The sequence below is a fragment of the Halichoerus grypus genome, chromosome 13 (assembly GCF_964656455.1).
Source record: "Halichoerus grypus chromosome 13, mHalGry1.hap1.1, whole genome shotgun sequence".
NCBI classification, from domain to species: Eukaryota; Metazoa; Chordata; class Mammalia; order Carnivora; family Phocidae; genus Halichoerus; species Halichoerus grypus.
The window spans coordinates 23,544,314-23,560,718 of NC_135724.1; the positions used below are offsets into that span (position 1 = coordinate 23,544,314).

General features: G+C 52.4%; 1 protein-coding gene across 4 annotated transcripts in view; it reads right to left on the reverse strand.

Annotated features, from left to right (window-relative positions):
* The window catches only part of MAPK4 (mitogen-activated protein kinase 4), a 144,186-nt gene that overhangs the window by 3,452 nt on the left and 124,329 nt on the right, over positions 1-16,405 (reverse strand). For all 4 annotated transcript variants that reach the window (XM_036078256.2, XM_078060307.1, XM_078060306.1 and 1 more), the window contains 3 exons: positions 8,363-8,507; positions 6,931-7,092; positions 1,878-2,079 (listed from right to left, as the gene is read on the reverse strand). In XM_036078256.2, coding sequence (XP_035934149.1) covers positions 1,878-2,079; positions 6,931-7,092; positions 8,363-8,507 — 509 coding nt within the window. The remainder of the gene's footprint in view (positions 1-1,877; positions 2,080-6,930; positions 7,093-8,362; positions 8,508-16,405) is intronic.

The following is a 16,405-nucleotide window of genomic DNA, read 5'->3' on the forward strand; positions in this document are numbered from 1 at the left end:
CCATCAGCTCGAGCTGGGCCCTCTCCTCCCTGTGCCAGGTGCTCTATGCAGAACCGTGTGGAGGGAGCCAACGACCAGCTGCTCACGGTACAGGATGCCTCGTGCTCACACGGGAAAAGCCAATGCACCTAGGACAGGCAGGTTTGGCTGTGAAAGGGCAGGCGCCCAGAGCGGTCCACACAATGTGGTTTGCGAGGCACAGGGAGGCCCCAGGACTGCCTGCCCACTGCCCAGTGACACCATGAGCGCAGGAGTCACCCCCAGAGGCGAACACCGCCTCCTCCCACAAGGGTCCTAGAAATCGCAGAGATTTCTAGGAGGAAGAACTTGCAAGGACCCTAATCCCTGGCTGCTACACACTGAAGGCCAAACATTGGTTCTCTGAAGTCTTCACAGAGACTCTGTGGAGTTAGGATGATCACGCTGCCTTACAGATAAGGATGCTGGTGCTCATCCAAGGTTAAGCCATTTGCCCAAAGCAGGAGGGCCTGTAGGAAGGAGTCTACCCATGGACTGCCCATCTCCTTCATGCAGGTGTGATGGGAAAGTCAGGAGCAGAACTGTGTCAGGTTTAGAAATGGTCAGAGTTGGTGGGCAGTGGCCAAAGAAACCCTGCGACAGTTTTCCTGGCCCCAGCCCTGCACCACAGCCATGATAAGCACGGGATGGGCCTCTCTGGGCCAGCGCTCTGTGCCCTCAAGCGCCATGGAGTGGAGGGGGAGGGGCTGCAGGGACCACAGTCAAGGGCGGGAAAAGCATGGGGGCGGCAGAAGGAAGAATCTTCATTAATCTCTATTTGCTGGCAACTCTTGATAACAACAATCGACAACAACAAACCCACAAACCTGTCCAAAAATAGCAGCGCTGCCCTGGCCCTCCCTCCGTGCCTCCTCACTCTGAAACCTATCATCTGTCAAATGACTGAAAAGGAGAACTTGCTCATCTGTCACTTATGTAACTAGCTGTCACATTCCCACAGCAGCGGGGCTCCCACTTAGGCACCCTCGGAGTCCTAGCTGCTAAGCCCTTGACTTCTATTTCTAAACTGAGCCGCTCTCGGCTCTCCCTCCCCGGATTAGCAGATGGTGATGCCCAAATGTTTAGCTGCCTGATCTCAACATCAGAATAGGAAGGGACCCGAAAAATCCTAACATGCCTACACAGAGATTGTTAAAAATTGTGGGTTCTACCCAACACTGAATCACTGGTAGTGACTTCCGGGCACACCGTGTGGGGAAGGATTCGGAGGCCCAGCCCGGTGTAGCAGGCAAGAGTCCTGTGACTGCTCAGCGGTATCTGACATAGATGCAGATCAAGGAGGCCCCCACGAGGCAGGCATTGGCTGTGTGGCAAGGTGCTAGTCTCTACCCTCTCTGAGCTGTGGCTCCGTCATGTGTCCCTGGGCAGTAATAATAATGGCACCCCCCTTAATGGCACTCTTGGGAGGTGCCAACGATGAGGACCCTGGGAAAGTGTTATGCGGTAATAAATGTCACATTGTCTCCTTGTCGTGCACTGGCACAGTCTACTTTTCTAGGGCAGATTCCCAGTCTGCTAGAAGTGCGTTCCAGTGATGGGTACTCCTTAAATGTCGCTGAACATTGTATTGAGCCCTGGCTCTAGTATACTCAGGATGGGGAGGAAAGGGGTAGTGGCTGGGTCGCACAAAGGAAGGCCCCTGACCCACACATCCTCATCTACTGGGAGTGCCTGGGGACAAGAGAGAAAGGCAGGAAGCTAAGTGGGGGAAAACACCCCATGGGATATGGAGCTCGGGAGACAGAGGGAAAGGTCATGGAGGATCAGAGGCAAAACAGAAATGGGAGGATGAAAACGTGGATTCTAGACTCCAGGGCTGGAGGCTACTGGAACCCCACCTGTCCCAGTTGGAGAGCTGGCTCTGGTTGGCAGCCATCAGCAGGATGTCATCGATCTCATCTTCAATGCGGAAGGGGTGCTGTGAGGTGGGCTCGTCCTCGGGGCATGAGTATGGGCTCATGTAGGGGTGCTGCAGCCCCATCTCGGCTGTTAGGCGATCCATGGGGTTAAAGGTCAGGATCTTCTCTAGAAAGTCGATGGCTACAGGGAGCAAAACAGGACATAAAGGTCATTCACTGCCCTGCCTAGCAGAGACATTTTTTTGTACTTTCCCATTTGTAAAAAGGTTTTTAGCCATTCTCCTTTCTTGTGACCGTCATCACAATCCAGTGATGAATTCAGAGCAGATACTGCTTTTTTGACTTCACAAATGAATAAACAGAGGCCCAGCGGGGTAAAGTGACTTGCTCGAGTTGCCGTTGGTTAAGAGCAGGTGCGGGGCTATAAGTCTGCCTTACCCTGGATTTCTCCAGGGACAGAGACTGCGCTGTAGATAGTCTGTGTGGTGACCATCCCTGGAAGCACAGGCAGGGGAGGGGGGAAGAAGCCAGTACGGGATGTGTGCATGAGCAGGTTCCTCCTGTGGGCACCTGGCACTCGGTCCCACTGCGGGGTGGGGAGGCATCCTCTACAAGACAGCATGGGACACACCTCAGAGGTGACTCCATTTGTGGGGTCGGGGGGAGCCGAGGTGTCTCTACACCCACTCCCACTTGTTGCGGACTGCGGGCTGCTGGGGTGGGTGGAGGAGCCTGTGAGGCAGGTCACTGAAAGGTGAGGCAGGTGCGACAGGGCCTGTTAGCCCAGGGCTCCCGAGTCCAGCCTTCCTACCATACGTTGCTCCTGGAGGTTTGACAAACAAGGGCAGGTGGGCTTGATATTAAAATATTTAACCACCAAGCTGAAGCCCTCCTGGGGACTAGGGTCTAGATCAAGGGGAGGTCCTAGGCAGCTGGAACCTGGGGACAGGAAAGGACACGCCGAAGCCTTGTGTGGTGGCTGGTTGCCAACCTGCATGAAAGTATATCGAAATTTCGGCAGCCAATCGGGCTGTGTGGGTGCGCACTGGCTACAGATCAGCTCTGCACACGGAACTGGTGTCCTTTCTCCCAAGCGGGGGTAGGGGCAGCCATCTGCCTTGTGGGCTCTGCCCTGGGTTATCTCAGGGCAAGGTCTAGCCTGGAGGTTTGCATTACCTCTCAGTGCTGTGGGCTCCACTTAAATCACGACTTGGCTAATCGTGTTACCTCCCCTGTGGCAAGGGAGAAAGGCCACTGAGCTCAAGAGCCTCAAGGCGCAACCACGACCCTGCCCCTCACACTATCCCTGGGTCTCTTTGCAGGAAAATTCATCAATGATTCAGGAAATTGATGGATTCAGAAGGTCACGGCCCCCCAGGAGGATGTGGTGCTGCTCTGTACGCCTAGACCGAAGGATCCATAAAGCAGCAGGAGCTCTGATCACCGCCGAGAGCTCCGAGGCTCAGGGGGTGCCTCTGGGTCAGGGCTGGAGACCTGAAAGAGCCTCACAGATGGGAAGGGCCTGGAAGAATCGGGCTCCGCAGTGCACAGCCCGCTCTGGCCCTGTCTGGCTCCAGGCTGGGCAAGCCTTGCCCTCTTTGGGCTGCCGCCCTCCCTCGGCCCAGCCTATTACTCTGGACTTTCTGACAAGGACAGGAGAGAGCTGAAGCTCTAAACGTGGGCAGGCATCATTACCAGCATCACTATTTTTAACAAAGACCCAGCGAACCCTGAAGTTGGAAAGTGCCAAGCCCGAAGTCTACCCCACTGACTCTAGTAAAAACGAGTCTCCTCTTTCCTCTTCCTGACAGCTGGTCTTCTAGCAGGTGCCAGACGCTTCCGGAAGCCCAAATATTAGAAAATCCCTTCTTGTCTCTAACCTAAATCTACCCTCTTTAACCTCTACCCCCGGGCCTAGCTCTGCCCTCTGCGAGTCCCCCATGTCGGCATGTTCTCTCTTCCCCAGGATCGGTCCCCTCAGGTTTCAAGGGCGCAGCAAGCAGCCAGGTCCTGTGCAAGGCCCCTCTGCCTGGGACACACCGGCCTGCATCTCCCAGCGCCCCCTGCAGTTCGATGTGCTGTGTGACTGGGGCCTGGCGAGCAGGGGAGGAAGTGAGGTGTGGACCCCACTTCCAGGCTGGATGCATAAAAGCCTCCTGCAAGAGTCTCTGCCCTCTCTTCCCCTGGCTTCGGCCAGAAGTGGGTGTCCAAGGGGGACCTTGAAAGCTGTGTGTTGAAGATGGCAGACACTTCTCTGACAAGCTGGGTCCTGGGAGAGCCCCAGGCTCCCCCACTCTGTCCGGACTGGAGGTGAGCCGTGCATACACTGCTAGCAGGGTCACCCTGGAGCTTCCAGATTTATCTGCCATGGCACTAGCTTTGTTTTTCTCAATACAGAAACCACCATACCCTCCCCAATCCCCAACTCCTCTTCTCTGGGCTCAACCTCCCCACATGTTCTGAAGGCATTTCTAATATAATGAGACTTCCGTACCATCCTGTCACCTTCCTGTGGCCCAGTGAACTCAAACGGGACTTCCCCAAGCCCCCGGGGTTCTGGAAGGATCCTCAGGGGCATCTCTGGAGACTGAGAGGCAGGTGGGCCCTGAGGTCCCCGACCCTGCTTCACCCAGAGCACTCCTTTTACTTGTTTCCGTATTAGGTTTCCTCATCAGATTTGTTACTTGTGACACATTTACTTCGTAGATTAAATGGACCTCAGAAGTGAGGCCTCGATATGATGGTCTCGGGGCCTGTCTCCCTCGTCCTGCTCCGGCGGCTGTGTCAGCTGCTGGGGGACAGTCACTCAGGCTGCCCTTTGAGCCTCTGGGGGCTACAGCCAGAGGACATTCTGCCTCTTCCCAGGCCTGTGGGGCCTCTGATGTACAGCGGACGGAGGGACCGCAGGTCACCAGCCGGCTCTCCTGGGTGCGGGGGCTTGGTGCCCTCTCCCCACCGATATTTTAATTCCTGGGACCCCTCATTCTCCTAAAGCCAGAGGTCAGCTGGAGACCTCTTTTCAAGGCCAGAGGCCGGCGAGAGAGTTTTGGTTGGAGTTGAGTTTTGGTAGATCGGGAGAGTGGAGCAAGCGTGGCTTTAGTGAACACCTGTTCAGCTACAGGATCAAGTCCAAACTCACTGGCCTCTCGGCCTTTCTCACCTCTCCAGCCTCACTTCCTACCAACAGGTCTGTGACTCGTCCTGCTGATCCGGGCCTCACCATGTCCCCCTGGCCAGCTTCTCTGTCCCTCTCTGCTCCCTTCCTCTCCCCCAAATACCCGGGGCTCTTGCTGGCCCCTTAGGATGTGTTCCTCAGTCTTTGTTCTCACCTCACCTCTTTGTTCTCACCATCTTCCCAGCGAGTGCACCTGTCCTGTCTCTGAACTTCCATCTCTAGCACTGTGGTGGCTTAATACACGTCGGGGGATGCTGCTGACAACAGTGAGGAGCTTTATCTCCTATCGGGACCAACTCTGATTTTGCTGAGAAACAGCCCACCACTCTGACAGCCAAGGCACCGAGGGGCTGCTGTGTGTGTGGTTGCTTGGGGGAGGGGAGGGGGTGACACGTCCCTGATCCAGAAGTCCTGAGAGGTGAATGCACCTCTTGTCTCATGGTGGGATTTCTACAGGGCCCTAGGACACAAATATAGATGGGCTGAGTCTTAATTTGTGGTGAATGAAATGATCCCTCCTCCCCTTTAATGAAGAGAAAACTGAGGCAGCTTATGATTGAGTGGGGATCATGGCCAAGGACATTGTTAGAAGACAGTGGTGGTCCAAGTTCTTGGTTTCTTGACGGTCTCATTCGTAATAATGGACACCGAGTGGTGGGGAATAAATACCTATTTCACCACCTCCACTGCAGTGAGCTGGGGCCACGGGACTAAGTTCTGGTCAATAAAACATGAGTGGAAGGGAGGTGTCCAAATTCCGGCTCATGACCTTAAGGGCAAGCGGACCTGCCCTCCTTCCCCACCTTCCTCCAGGTAGTAAGGGCAGTACCCAAGGATGGCTGAACAAGATGGAAGGGGCCTGGGCCCCTGGATGACTTTGTAGAGCAGGCTCACTGTCTTGGCCCTGGACTCTCTGCTTTGTGATTATTATAGAAGAGAGAAATACGCTTCTTAACTTCTTTTTTCTTAAATAAGAAATAAATCTTATTTAAGCCACTAAGAATTTGGGTGTCTCCTCCAACTGGCTGAACCTGTATCCTACCTAACATAGGTAGGGAAGCTTCTGATAGGTATGAGGCCCAGTGATAATGCTGAAGTTTTATTTAAAGATTTTGTTTATTTGAGAGAGAGAACAAGCACGAGTAGGGGGAGGGGCAGAGGGAGTGGGAGAAGCAGGCTCCTGGCCGAGCAGGGAGCCCGGTGTGGGGCTCGATCTCAGGACCCTGAGATCATGACCTGAGCCGAAGGCAGATGCTTAACTGACTGAGCCACCCAGGCGCCCCTAATGTTAACATTTAAGATGATGGAGCAACTGTCCTCTGCCCGGGGCTTTACACATTCTGTTTTACTTACCCGTCACGATGTCCCCATGTGACATGAATTACTGTACCCCTTTTACAGTTAAGGAAACTGAGATGCAGAGAGGTTAGGAAACTTGCTCAAGGCCAAACAGCTACTCCCGATGCACCTGGGAATTGAGTCTGGGTCTGGGTCTCAAGCTCGTAAAACTCATGTTCTCTGCACCACATCATCAAGGGGAACAAGGGAGAGGGAGATGAAGGAGGAGAGGGAGGAAGGCAAGTGAGAAAGACGAGAAGGAAAAGGAAGCAAAGACGGGGGTAGACTCTGGAAGACCACCAAGCACGGCCTGGAGAGTTGCCTGATGGCCGAACTCCAGGGGCCAATGACGCTCAGTCTGGAAGTAGCTAGGGCAAATTCCCGCCACAGTGGCGTGGCCTTGGCCTCTCTGTCTGGGACTAGGCTTGGTCGTTCCGGAAGGAGACCACCCGCCCGGCCCCCCAGGGCGAAGCCAGAGCGCAGCCTCCTGGAGGCTGGCCATGCTGCAAGCCGAGGTACCTTCGCTGTTCACTTCGGGGAGCAGCTTGCGCAGCGGCCTCTTCACCTCCCAGCTGCTGCTGACGAAGGAAGGCATCACCCTGAGCAGCTCATCTTTGTCCTCCTCCCGGATCACAGGGATGGTCTCTAGGATGAGCTGCATCTGCTCCAGCTCGTGAGCCCCTGGGGAGCCAAACACCAGATGGTTAAGTGTGTTGCCCAAGTGGCTGGGGTGACGGAAGCCCCAGTGTGGTTCTGGGAGGCCGGGGAGGGGCGGCGCAGGCCGTTGGGAGCAGCACTGGGTGCCAGGGGACCTGGGTTCTGGTCCTCACTCGGCCACTAACTTGCTGTGTGACTATAAGCAGGTTGCTTGCCATCTCTGGGGCTTGGCTTTATCAAATGTCTCTGCCTCTGGAATGGACCCGTCTGATATAGACTGAGTCAGCCAGACAGGCTATGCCAGGTCCGTGGAAGAAGTGTGCTGGGACAGGATGGAGTCAGGCGTTTATTCTCCTTTGCTCCTTCATTCCCTCACTAAATAATGACTTACTGAGCACCTTCTCCCTGCCAGGCATCAGGCTGGATGCTCGGCCATAAGAAGCTTCAGTCTTTATGAGTCTCAGAAACGCAACTCGTCTTTGCTGCCCTGACGCTCTCTCAGCGCTCTGGAGCTGCTGGTGGGGGTCAGGTCTCTCCCCTCGCTGTCCCCCTCGACCCACAGGCTGTTCTTACTCCCATTGCTTCCATTTTCTCTTTTTGCTTGAGTAGCCTTTCCACTTACTTCTACCAGTTTAAATCCTTAACCAAGACTTTCTATCTTTGAGAAGTCCCCAGATTCATCTAGCTGCTCAGAGTGCCCTCCCCGTACCACCGATTCCTACAGGATTCCAATCTGCCAGAAGCCGGCGGCCTATGCTGGGGCTCCTCCGTGTCCCCCAACGACACCCGGCGGAGCACCGAGCGGATGCTACCCCAGCAGGGGTCTACGGCTCAGGCTCTGCACAGAAGCGGTCCCTTCAGCCTCCCCCCCCGAGTGGGCTCATGGAGGGTCAGTTCAGGGACTCTGGGAGCCCCTTGTGGGGTCCCCTCACCAAATGAACACTCCAGACTGACTGCTCACAGTGGCAGGGAGAGAAGAGGAAGGGGCTGAAAATGTAGGATGGATGTTTCCAGCAGTCAATCTCAAGGTGTCTGAACAGAAGTAGTTACTTGATTTTAAAGGTTCTGCCCTCAAAAGGCTATTTTTAGCCTTTCCAGTATTTTGCCAGAAATGATAAGGGGCCTCCAAGTAAGTCCATAAAGCCATACAGGTCATTTTAAAGAGAAAGACTAGGATGTTTTGTGGTTAGCATGGTTTTTTGGTTTGTTTGTGGGGTTTTTTTTCTTTCAATCAGTTCTCCCTTTTTATAGAACACACCAGAGGAGAAGGAAGATGGCATGGTTAGTGACTTACCAGCAAAGAGCATCCTCCCCGTGAGCATCTCGGCCAGGATGCAGCCGGCGGCCCACATGTCGATGGCTTTGGTGTAGTTGTTCGGGGAGAGGAGCAGGCGCGGTGAGCGGTACCACTTGGTTACCAGCCCTTCTGACAGATAACCCTGGAAGACAAAACCCCCAGTTCCGATGGTCAGCCACGTGCAGAGATGCCCTCTCCCCCAAGTGCCTTCTTGTTTCTTTCCACCCGAAGACAGCACGCCATCCGGGATCCTTTCACTCTGGAGCCTTCCCTGAAGCCCAGGGGTTCTCCTCTGTGGATAAGGAGGCAAGATACCACTATTTTGGAAGGAAGGCTTTCCCACCCCAACTTGACGTAACTATGCAAAACAAATTTTCCCTCGTCTAGTCAAAAGCTCGATACATAGGAGCCAAACTCAAGTTCATTACCACCAACAACAGAGTAGTGATGAGAACCTGGAATTTCATTGATCCAGTGGCTGAATCTCAGCAATAGCCATACATTTGAAATCAAGCCAATTACTTTGGTGCTAAGGATTAGAATTAATGTGGCTACGATGCCAGAGACGCCAAGCCCCTGCTGACAATGCAGAAGGCCAGCTTCATAACAGGTGCAGGTGAAGGGCGTATGGCAACAGCCCTAAATGGCAGAGTGGATGCAGCTCTGGTTGGCCCAGAGGATTCTGGGAGCTCCACAGTGTCTCTTTTTTTTTTTTTTTTTTTTTTTAAGATCCACAGTGTCTTTTTGGGGGCATAAATGTCCTAGCTGATTTCAGCCACTGCTCAAGGATTTGTGGGCTGGGACGGAATCCCTCCCTACAAGATTTGGTGGGGATGTAAGTGGTTTAGCACAGAATGGAAAATATAGCCAGGCAACTCAGAAATTGTTCTCTATGTAATTCAGGAAGTTGGGCCAACAGTGTAACCTGGGAGGTGTCCATTTGGATGACCTGGAACAGTCTCTCTAAATAGAGAAGGTAGACCCATTTGGGAGGTCAAGGTGAGACAATTCAGACTGAAGGGAGGCAGTGGGAGATCCTAGGGATGGTCTTGATATCCGCTGATGTAACTCCCCATTTAGCATTTGAATTGCCCTTTTTACTGACTTAAGCACTATCACAGACCCAGGCAGATGAAAAGTTAAGAAGGCCAAATACCCGGCAGCTTTTGATCAATTAATCCAGAATCCATCTGTTTAGCAAATATATATTAAGTGTTTTAAACCTTCCGAGCTCTGCATTATGACAGCAGTACCCTTTCCTCTATGGGACTGTCTCAGTCAGTGGAACATGGCGACTCTGGATCTCGGGGTTGTGACTTCAAGCCCCATGTCGGGTGTAGAGATTATTTAAAAAATAAAATCTTAGGGGCGCCTGGGTGGCTCAGTCGGTTAAGCGTCTGACTCGATTTCAGCTCAGGTCATGATCTCAGGGTCGTAGAATTGAGCTCCTCCTTGGGCTCTGCACTCAGTGGGGAGTCTGCTTGAGATTCTCTCCTCCCTCTGCCCCTACCCCCACTCACACACACACACACTCTCTCTCCTCTTCTCTCTCTAAATCAATAAGATCTTAAAAAAAAAAAAAAAAACTAAAAAAAATTGCAGACACAAGCCAAACCGTAGAAGTTCACTTCTGGGTGGGCGGGTCATAAATAAGGAATGGCTTGATTGATTTTCCAGTCAGAGGCTGAGACTGCCAGAGGAAGACAAAAGCAGAGTCACCCAGAGGGGAGGCAACAGAAGGGGGTTTTCTCTGATATGTAAACGAGCAGTCTTTTATGGGATGGAATTTCCTGTCATTAACACCTGCCTAGCTGCAGCACCTAGGACTGAAATGGGGACACAGGGAGGCTTCCTTCTGAAACACCTGCCTGGCAAGTAAAAGAAAGATGTTTGCATGGGCAAGGCTGCCCCCGGGGCCAGAAATGAGGGCCAGGCCACGACAGCAGCTGAGAAAGTTCACCCACTTTCTTACTTTGGAATGAAAACCGAGAACCTGCTGCTTCCTTATGGTCACTTGTCCCTCAAGCCCTTTTGAAAACAGAGGACATACTGATGTGTTTCAGAAGCCACAGGGCAGAGGAGAATTTGGGAAGTTGCAGTGTCTTCTGTCAGGTTCTGGAGCAAGAGGAGCCCTGGAGAAGGGGGGATGAGAACAAAGAGGAGGCTCCCTTCCTGGGGGAGGGGGCGGGAGGGAGAGCAGACATGGGGAAGGAGGTGGTGGCAGGGGTCCTGCCCTCAGCTGAGATGAGCCCTGGGTGTCCAAGCAAGAGAGGCTCTGGGGCCCATAACATGATACTGGTGATCTGAATTCAAGAAAGTTTCAGTGGAGTGGATGGGGAGAAAGTCAGAACTTTCTAGAATAAAAAAAAATGTATATTTAAAGAATACCCAGGAGTGGAGACTCAGTTTTGTCAGAAGGGCTCACAAATCAGTAATTAGATGGGCTCAACAGATATCTTTAAATGGCTTTTCTGTCAGAGCCTGCAGTGGGGGGGATGGTTTCAGCTCCATTTGGATATGGAGGGACGTGTCCTCAGTCGTCAGACCTGGTCTCCATGTGGTGCACCATTGTGTGAGTCATAAGGGATCACTGCTCTGAGGAGACAGGAAACCAGCACTGCCACGATTCTCCATGGCCCCCTCTCAGCACATAAGAGGCAAGACTGGAGCTGCCCTTTCCCAAGGGTCCCTTTCCTCCTACCACCCTGTCCCCTGGTGTTCCTGGTGAGAAGCCGATTCTGGAGGTGCTCCTGGGAGGCAGCTGGCCAGGATTTCCTGTCTAGACCCTGTCTTGGGGGCCTTTGGGCTTTCTTCAGCGATGGCTCCAGCCAGCCCATTTTGCTTCCTTTTAGGGTCCGGTACAGCCAACAGGAGGCTTTGATTTTAAAAGCACCGTAGGTGTTTGGGAAATCATCTAGCAGCCGCTGCCCTCTGAGGAGGGTAATTAGGGACCCCCAACAGATCCAGAGGGGAGGTACAATTAACGCTCTGAGCACCCTCTGGGCAGAGGGAGCAGGGACACTGCACTCAGTCCCAGCTGCCTGCCAGGAATTCAGAACAGCCTTGCTCAAACTCGCAGCAGAAGCGTGGGCTCCGATCCGCGGCCAGCATGGGTGGGGGGGCCTCCAGATCTGTGCCACTTGCTCTGTCTGCCTCCACCAGCCCCCCGAGCCTGATCCCTTGTGTCTGGGAGACAGAAGGTTGGGGGAAAAGGCATGTTCCAATATGCCTTCTACTTCACCCTTCTGGCCCCTCACAGGGATGGGGAGAATGAATTTATTTATTTATTTATTTTAGATTTTATTTATTTGACAGAGAGAGAGACACAGTGAAAGAGGGAACACAAGCAGGGAGAGTGGGAGAGGGAGAAGCAGGCTTCCCGCTGAGCAGGGAGCCCGATGCGGGGCTCGATCCCAGGACCCTGGGACCATGACCTGAGCCCAAGGCAGATGCTTAACGACTGAGCCACCCAGGCACCCCGGGATGGGGAGAATTTAAAAGGGGACACATTCTCTGAAGAATAAAAGCCCAGTCAACTGTAGCTGTGTGGTGGGGGGTGTGTGTGTGACAAGGTGTGAAGGCTGGTTTCTCCCCTCACACTGAATGGCTGCCGAGGGCTGCCCCCCACTCCCAGGCCAGGATGGTGCGGGACTCTGATAGCCTCACCTTCTCTACAGGAAGTCTCTGGCATGTGTTGTCCCTGTGCGGTGGAAATGAAGATGATGATTAAAACCATCCCCGTCTTCAAAGAGCATATAATGTAGTTAAAGAGATGAAATATTCAATATGATTGTCAGAAGGATAAGGAAATGATCTCGGTCAACATTTATGTGGGACTTGCTCCATGCTGAGCACTGTGTTAGCATTTTACCTTTTTTTCTTTTTTTAAGATCTATTTATTTATTTGAGAGAGAGAGTGGGAGGGGGGGGCAGAGGGAGAGGGAATCTTGAGCAGACTCTGGGCTCAGCACAGAGCCCGCGGGGCTCGATCTCACGACCGTGCCATCATGACCTGAGCTGAAACCAAGAGTCGGACACTTAACAGACTGCACCCCCAGGCGCCCGCCCCCATGTTAGCATTTTACACGCGTTCATTCTGCGGTCCTCCCATCAGCCCCTCGATGCAGGCTCTCCACGGAGTAGTAACACCACCTGCCGAAGGTCATATGACGGGGATGTGGCCTAAGGTATCTGTCTTCAGAGCCCATGCTCTAAACTGTCCATTGCTGGATCTCCACCACCACGCACACCAAACAGAGTCCTGGTAAGCAGCGAGGAAGAAGCATGCTCAGAATGCAGAGGGGCAGGTTTTGTTTAGCGGGTGGGTCAGTGAAGGCTTCATGGAGATGAGGTTTGAGCTGGTCTTGATGGATGGAGACATCTTAGATAGCTCTGTGGTGACAATGGGCACCAGTGTGAGTCAAGGCAGAGGGTGGGAAGACCTAGAATGTGCTCAGGGGACAGAGAGACATCTGGGCATGTGGACAAAGGGGCTGAGGAAAATGACCTTTGTTCTGAAAGTTAGCAGACCCCTAGCAACGAGAATCAGAAGTGCTGGTGAGAGGTACAGATTGCCCAAAGCTACTGACTTGGAGTCATCGGTCTCCATCTTGAATGAGCTCCCCAGGGAGCCTGTGTGCCCCCACCCAGTTTGAGAACACCAGGAAGAACCAAGGCAGCCATGGAGGGTTGCGGATTGAGGAAGGAGGGGTCGTGGGTAGGACAGGAGTTCCAGCGGAGGCTGTGAGAGGCTGCTCTGTCTTTCCCGTCTGCCCTGGGCAGGTCTGCATCCTCTGGTAGGGCTCTTGTGGATTCTTACTACCCGGCAGGGCGTTTATGCAGCTACGTGGCTCTGCAGTCCCTGTCCCTTGCAGCCTGGAGAGGCTTGCAGGTCTGGCTGGCAGCAGGATGCTGCTCTCTGGAGAGCAGAGGATCCTGGGGCTCAGGAAGGCCTTGGGAAGGCCCCTGGGCACCACACTTCCTTGCAGCACACAGAGGCACCCCTGTCTGATCTGGAAGAAACTAGGTCAAGGGAAAAAGAAGTCAGACTACGGAGAAGTAAAATTTTTAGCCTTAGGGGTCAATGCGGGTTGTTGCATGGATGCTGTGATTCTTGTAGATGGGCAAGTTCCCAAAAGACCTTCTGGTGGGCATGCTGTGGAAATCAAAGAGATGTCACACAAGGAATGGGAAAGACTGGGGACCTTTAGCCTGGAGAACATAAAGGGGGTGGATGGCATGAGAGCCGCCTTTAAGTTTTTATTTATTTGAGAGAGAGAGACAGAGAGTGTACGAGCTAGGGGAGGGGCAAAGAGAGAGGGAGAGAGAGAATCTCAAGCAGACTCCATGCTGAGTGCAGAGCCGGACACGGGGCTCAATCTCACGGCCCTGAGATCCTGACCTGAGCCAAAATCAAAAGTCAGATGCCCAACTGACTGAGCCACCCAGGTGTCCCGAGAGCTGCCTTTAGACGTTTGCAAGGCTGTCATATGGATGAGGAGTTAAGCTTGTTCTCTGAGGCTCTGGGGACAGATGTGAGCCAAAGCAGGAGACAGAAATCTATGTAATAGGATAATAACAGCTAACATTTACTGAGCTCCTCAAACTGCTCTGCTTATGGATGAACTCACTTCATCCTCGCAACAACCCCGTGAGGCAGGGACTCTCATTATAGCCCTTTTACAGGGAGGAATCTGGAGGCACAGAGGGGGTAAGCAATCTCTCCAGGGTCACACAGGCTGTCGGTGGCAAGCTGGGATTCCACCCCAGGCTGTGTGGCTGGAGCGCCTTCCAACTGAATATGCAGCGCGGCTGCCTTTCACATCAGAAAAGCCTCTAAAGCCATCAGGGCTGTCCAGGGGAGGACTGGGCTCCTAACAAGCAGAGGCATCCAGGCACAGCACAGAGAACCTCGTGAAGAGATGCGCCAACACCACCCCCCCGGTGGGTGTCCAGAGCACCGCTTCTCAGACTTTGGTGTGCACCCGAATACTCGGGGACCTGGACCGATTAAATGCACACTCAGGTCATCAGGTGGACAAGGTGATGCTGCAGGTCAGAGGACTGCACCCGGGCCAGCAAGGCCCTAGCTTATCTTGCATATCACGCCTGGCCCTAAGGACTAACGATCTGCCTCGCTCCCAGGCCCGGCAGATTCTCCATCAGAGCAGCAGGCTGACCTATAATAGGGGTTAATTCTTTGTATTAGAGACACTCATCAAAAGATCATTTAGAAAAACAACACCCTCCCAGAGGCCCCTCTAAGCAAAGACGTGCGGCCTTCCTCCTCCAGTCTTTTCCCTCCTAAGGTATAATTCTTATTTGTGCCAGTATCCCTATCAGGCATGTTAGAAGCCTTTTTTAAAAGAAATAACACCACAGCCAAAGAGCCTTTCTTATTGCTGACTCCAAACTCATTCTATTAAACTCATTTCCATGAAAATATGCAGCGGGGAATCTCTCAAGCTGAGGAAAGAAAGAAACACACAGTCTTAAAAGCCCAGTGCACAGGACAATCCCTGGTAAGCCACCGGGTACATTCTGTTTATGCAGTTACAATACACATGGGTGAAGAAAGTACGGTTCAGTCAGCTGCACTGAGCTGTCCTTAACTTCAAGATGCCCTCAATGCTGATCTGCTGTCCACTTTCATCCAGGCTGCTCCTTCCCTACTCTGTGCACAGGGGGGATCCTGGCCAGTGAAATGCACAATCTCTTCCTAGGTTTCCATGGAAATCAACCAAAGCCCAGTTAAGTTCGTATAGGCCTGCAGACACCATGTGGTTACTTCTCTTTATATTTAAAAAAAAAAAAAATGATGACAGAATTGAATTGCCTTTTTTTTTTTAAGTGGGCTCCACGCCCAACGTGGAGCTTGAACTCACGACCCTGAGATCGAGAGTCGCGTGCTCTACCGACTGAGCCAGCCAGGCACCCCAACAGAATCGCTTTTTGAAGAATAATTTATCCCCACCCCTGTACGTCTCCCCCCCCAAAAAGAATAATTTATTTCCAATTGTGGCAAAATACGTTTAACATAAAATTCTCCATCTTAACCACTTTCAAGCGTACAATTCAGCAGCACTGAGTACATTCACATTGTTGTCCAACGATCACCTGCATCTAGTTCACAAAATGGAGTCTGTCCCCATTAAACAAGTCCCCGGCCTCCGGCCTCACCCTTCTACTTTCTGTCTCTGTGAATCTGACCCGTACCAGTAAAATCAGGTCCTTTTGCGACTGTTTTTTTCACTCAGCACAATGTACTTCCTCTTACTTTTATTTTTTATTTATTGATTTTTTTAAAAAGATTTTATTTATTTATTTTAGAGAGAGATTGAGAGAGAGAGAGAGAGTGAGCAGGGGGAGGAGCAGAGGTGGAGGGAAAGAATTTGAAGCAGACTCCCTGAAAAGCCCAGAGCCCGACATGGGGCTCCGATCCCACAACCCCAAGATCATGACCTGAGCCGAAACCAAGAGTCGGATGCTTAAGCGACTGAGCCACCTAGGCGCCCCTTGCCTCTTACTTTTAAACAGCAGGGGAGTGGGAGCAATGGGGTGGGCTTCTTTTTAAAAAGCACTTTTTTTTTTTTAAGATTTTATTTACTTATTTGACAGAGAGAGACAGCGAGAGCAGGAACACAAGCAGGGGGAGTGGGAGAGGGAGAAGCAGGCTTCCCGCCGAGCAGGGAGCCCGATGCGGGGCTCAATCCCAGGACCCTGGGACCATGACCTGAGCCGAAGGCAGACGCTTAACGACTGAGCCACCCAGGCACCCCTAAAAAGCGCTTTCTTGAAATGTGGTTGTCTTCTAATAAAATGAGATCTTACACTGCAAATAAAAGCTTTGGATGTCATGGAACACTATATCAAAAACTAATGATGTACTGTACGGTGACTAACATAACATTAAAAAAAAAAAAAAAAAAAGCTTTGGACATTATCCGCACAGGGTCCAAAGCATGAACTCTGAATTCTACCACAGTTCACAGACATGACAAAACGTTTTGTTTGTTTGGAGACGTACCAGGATCACCAGCT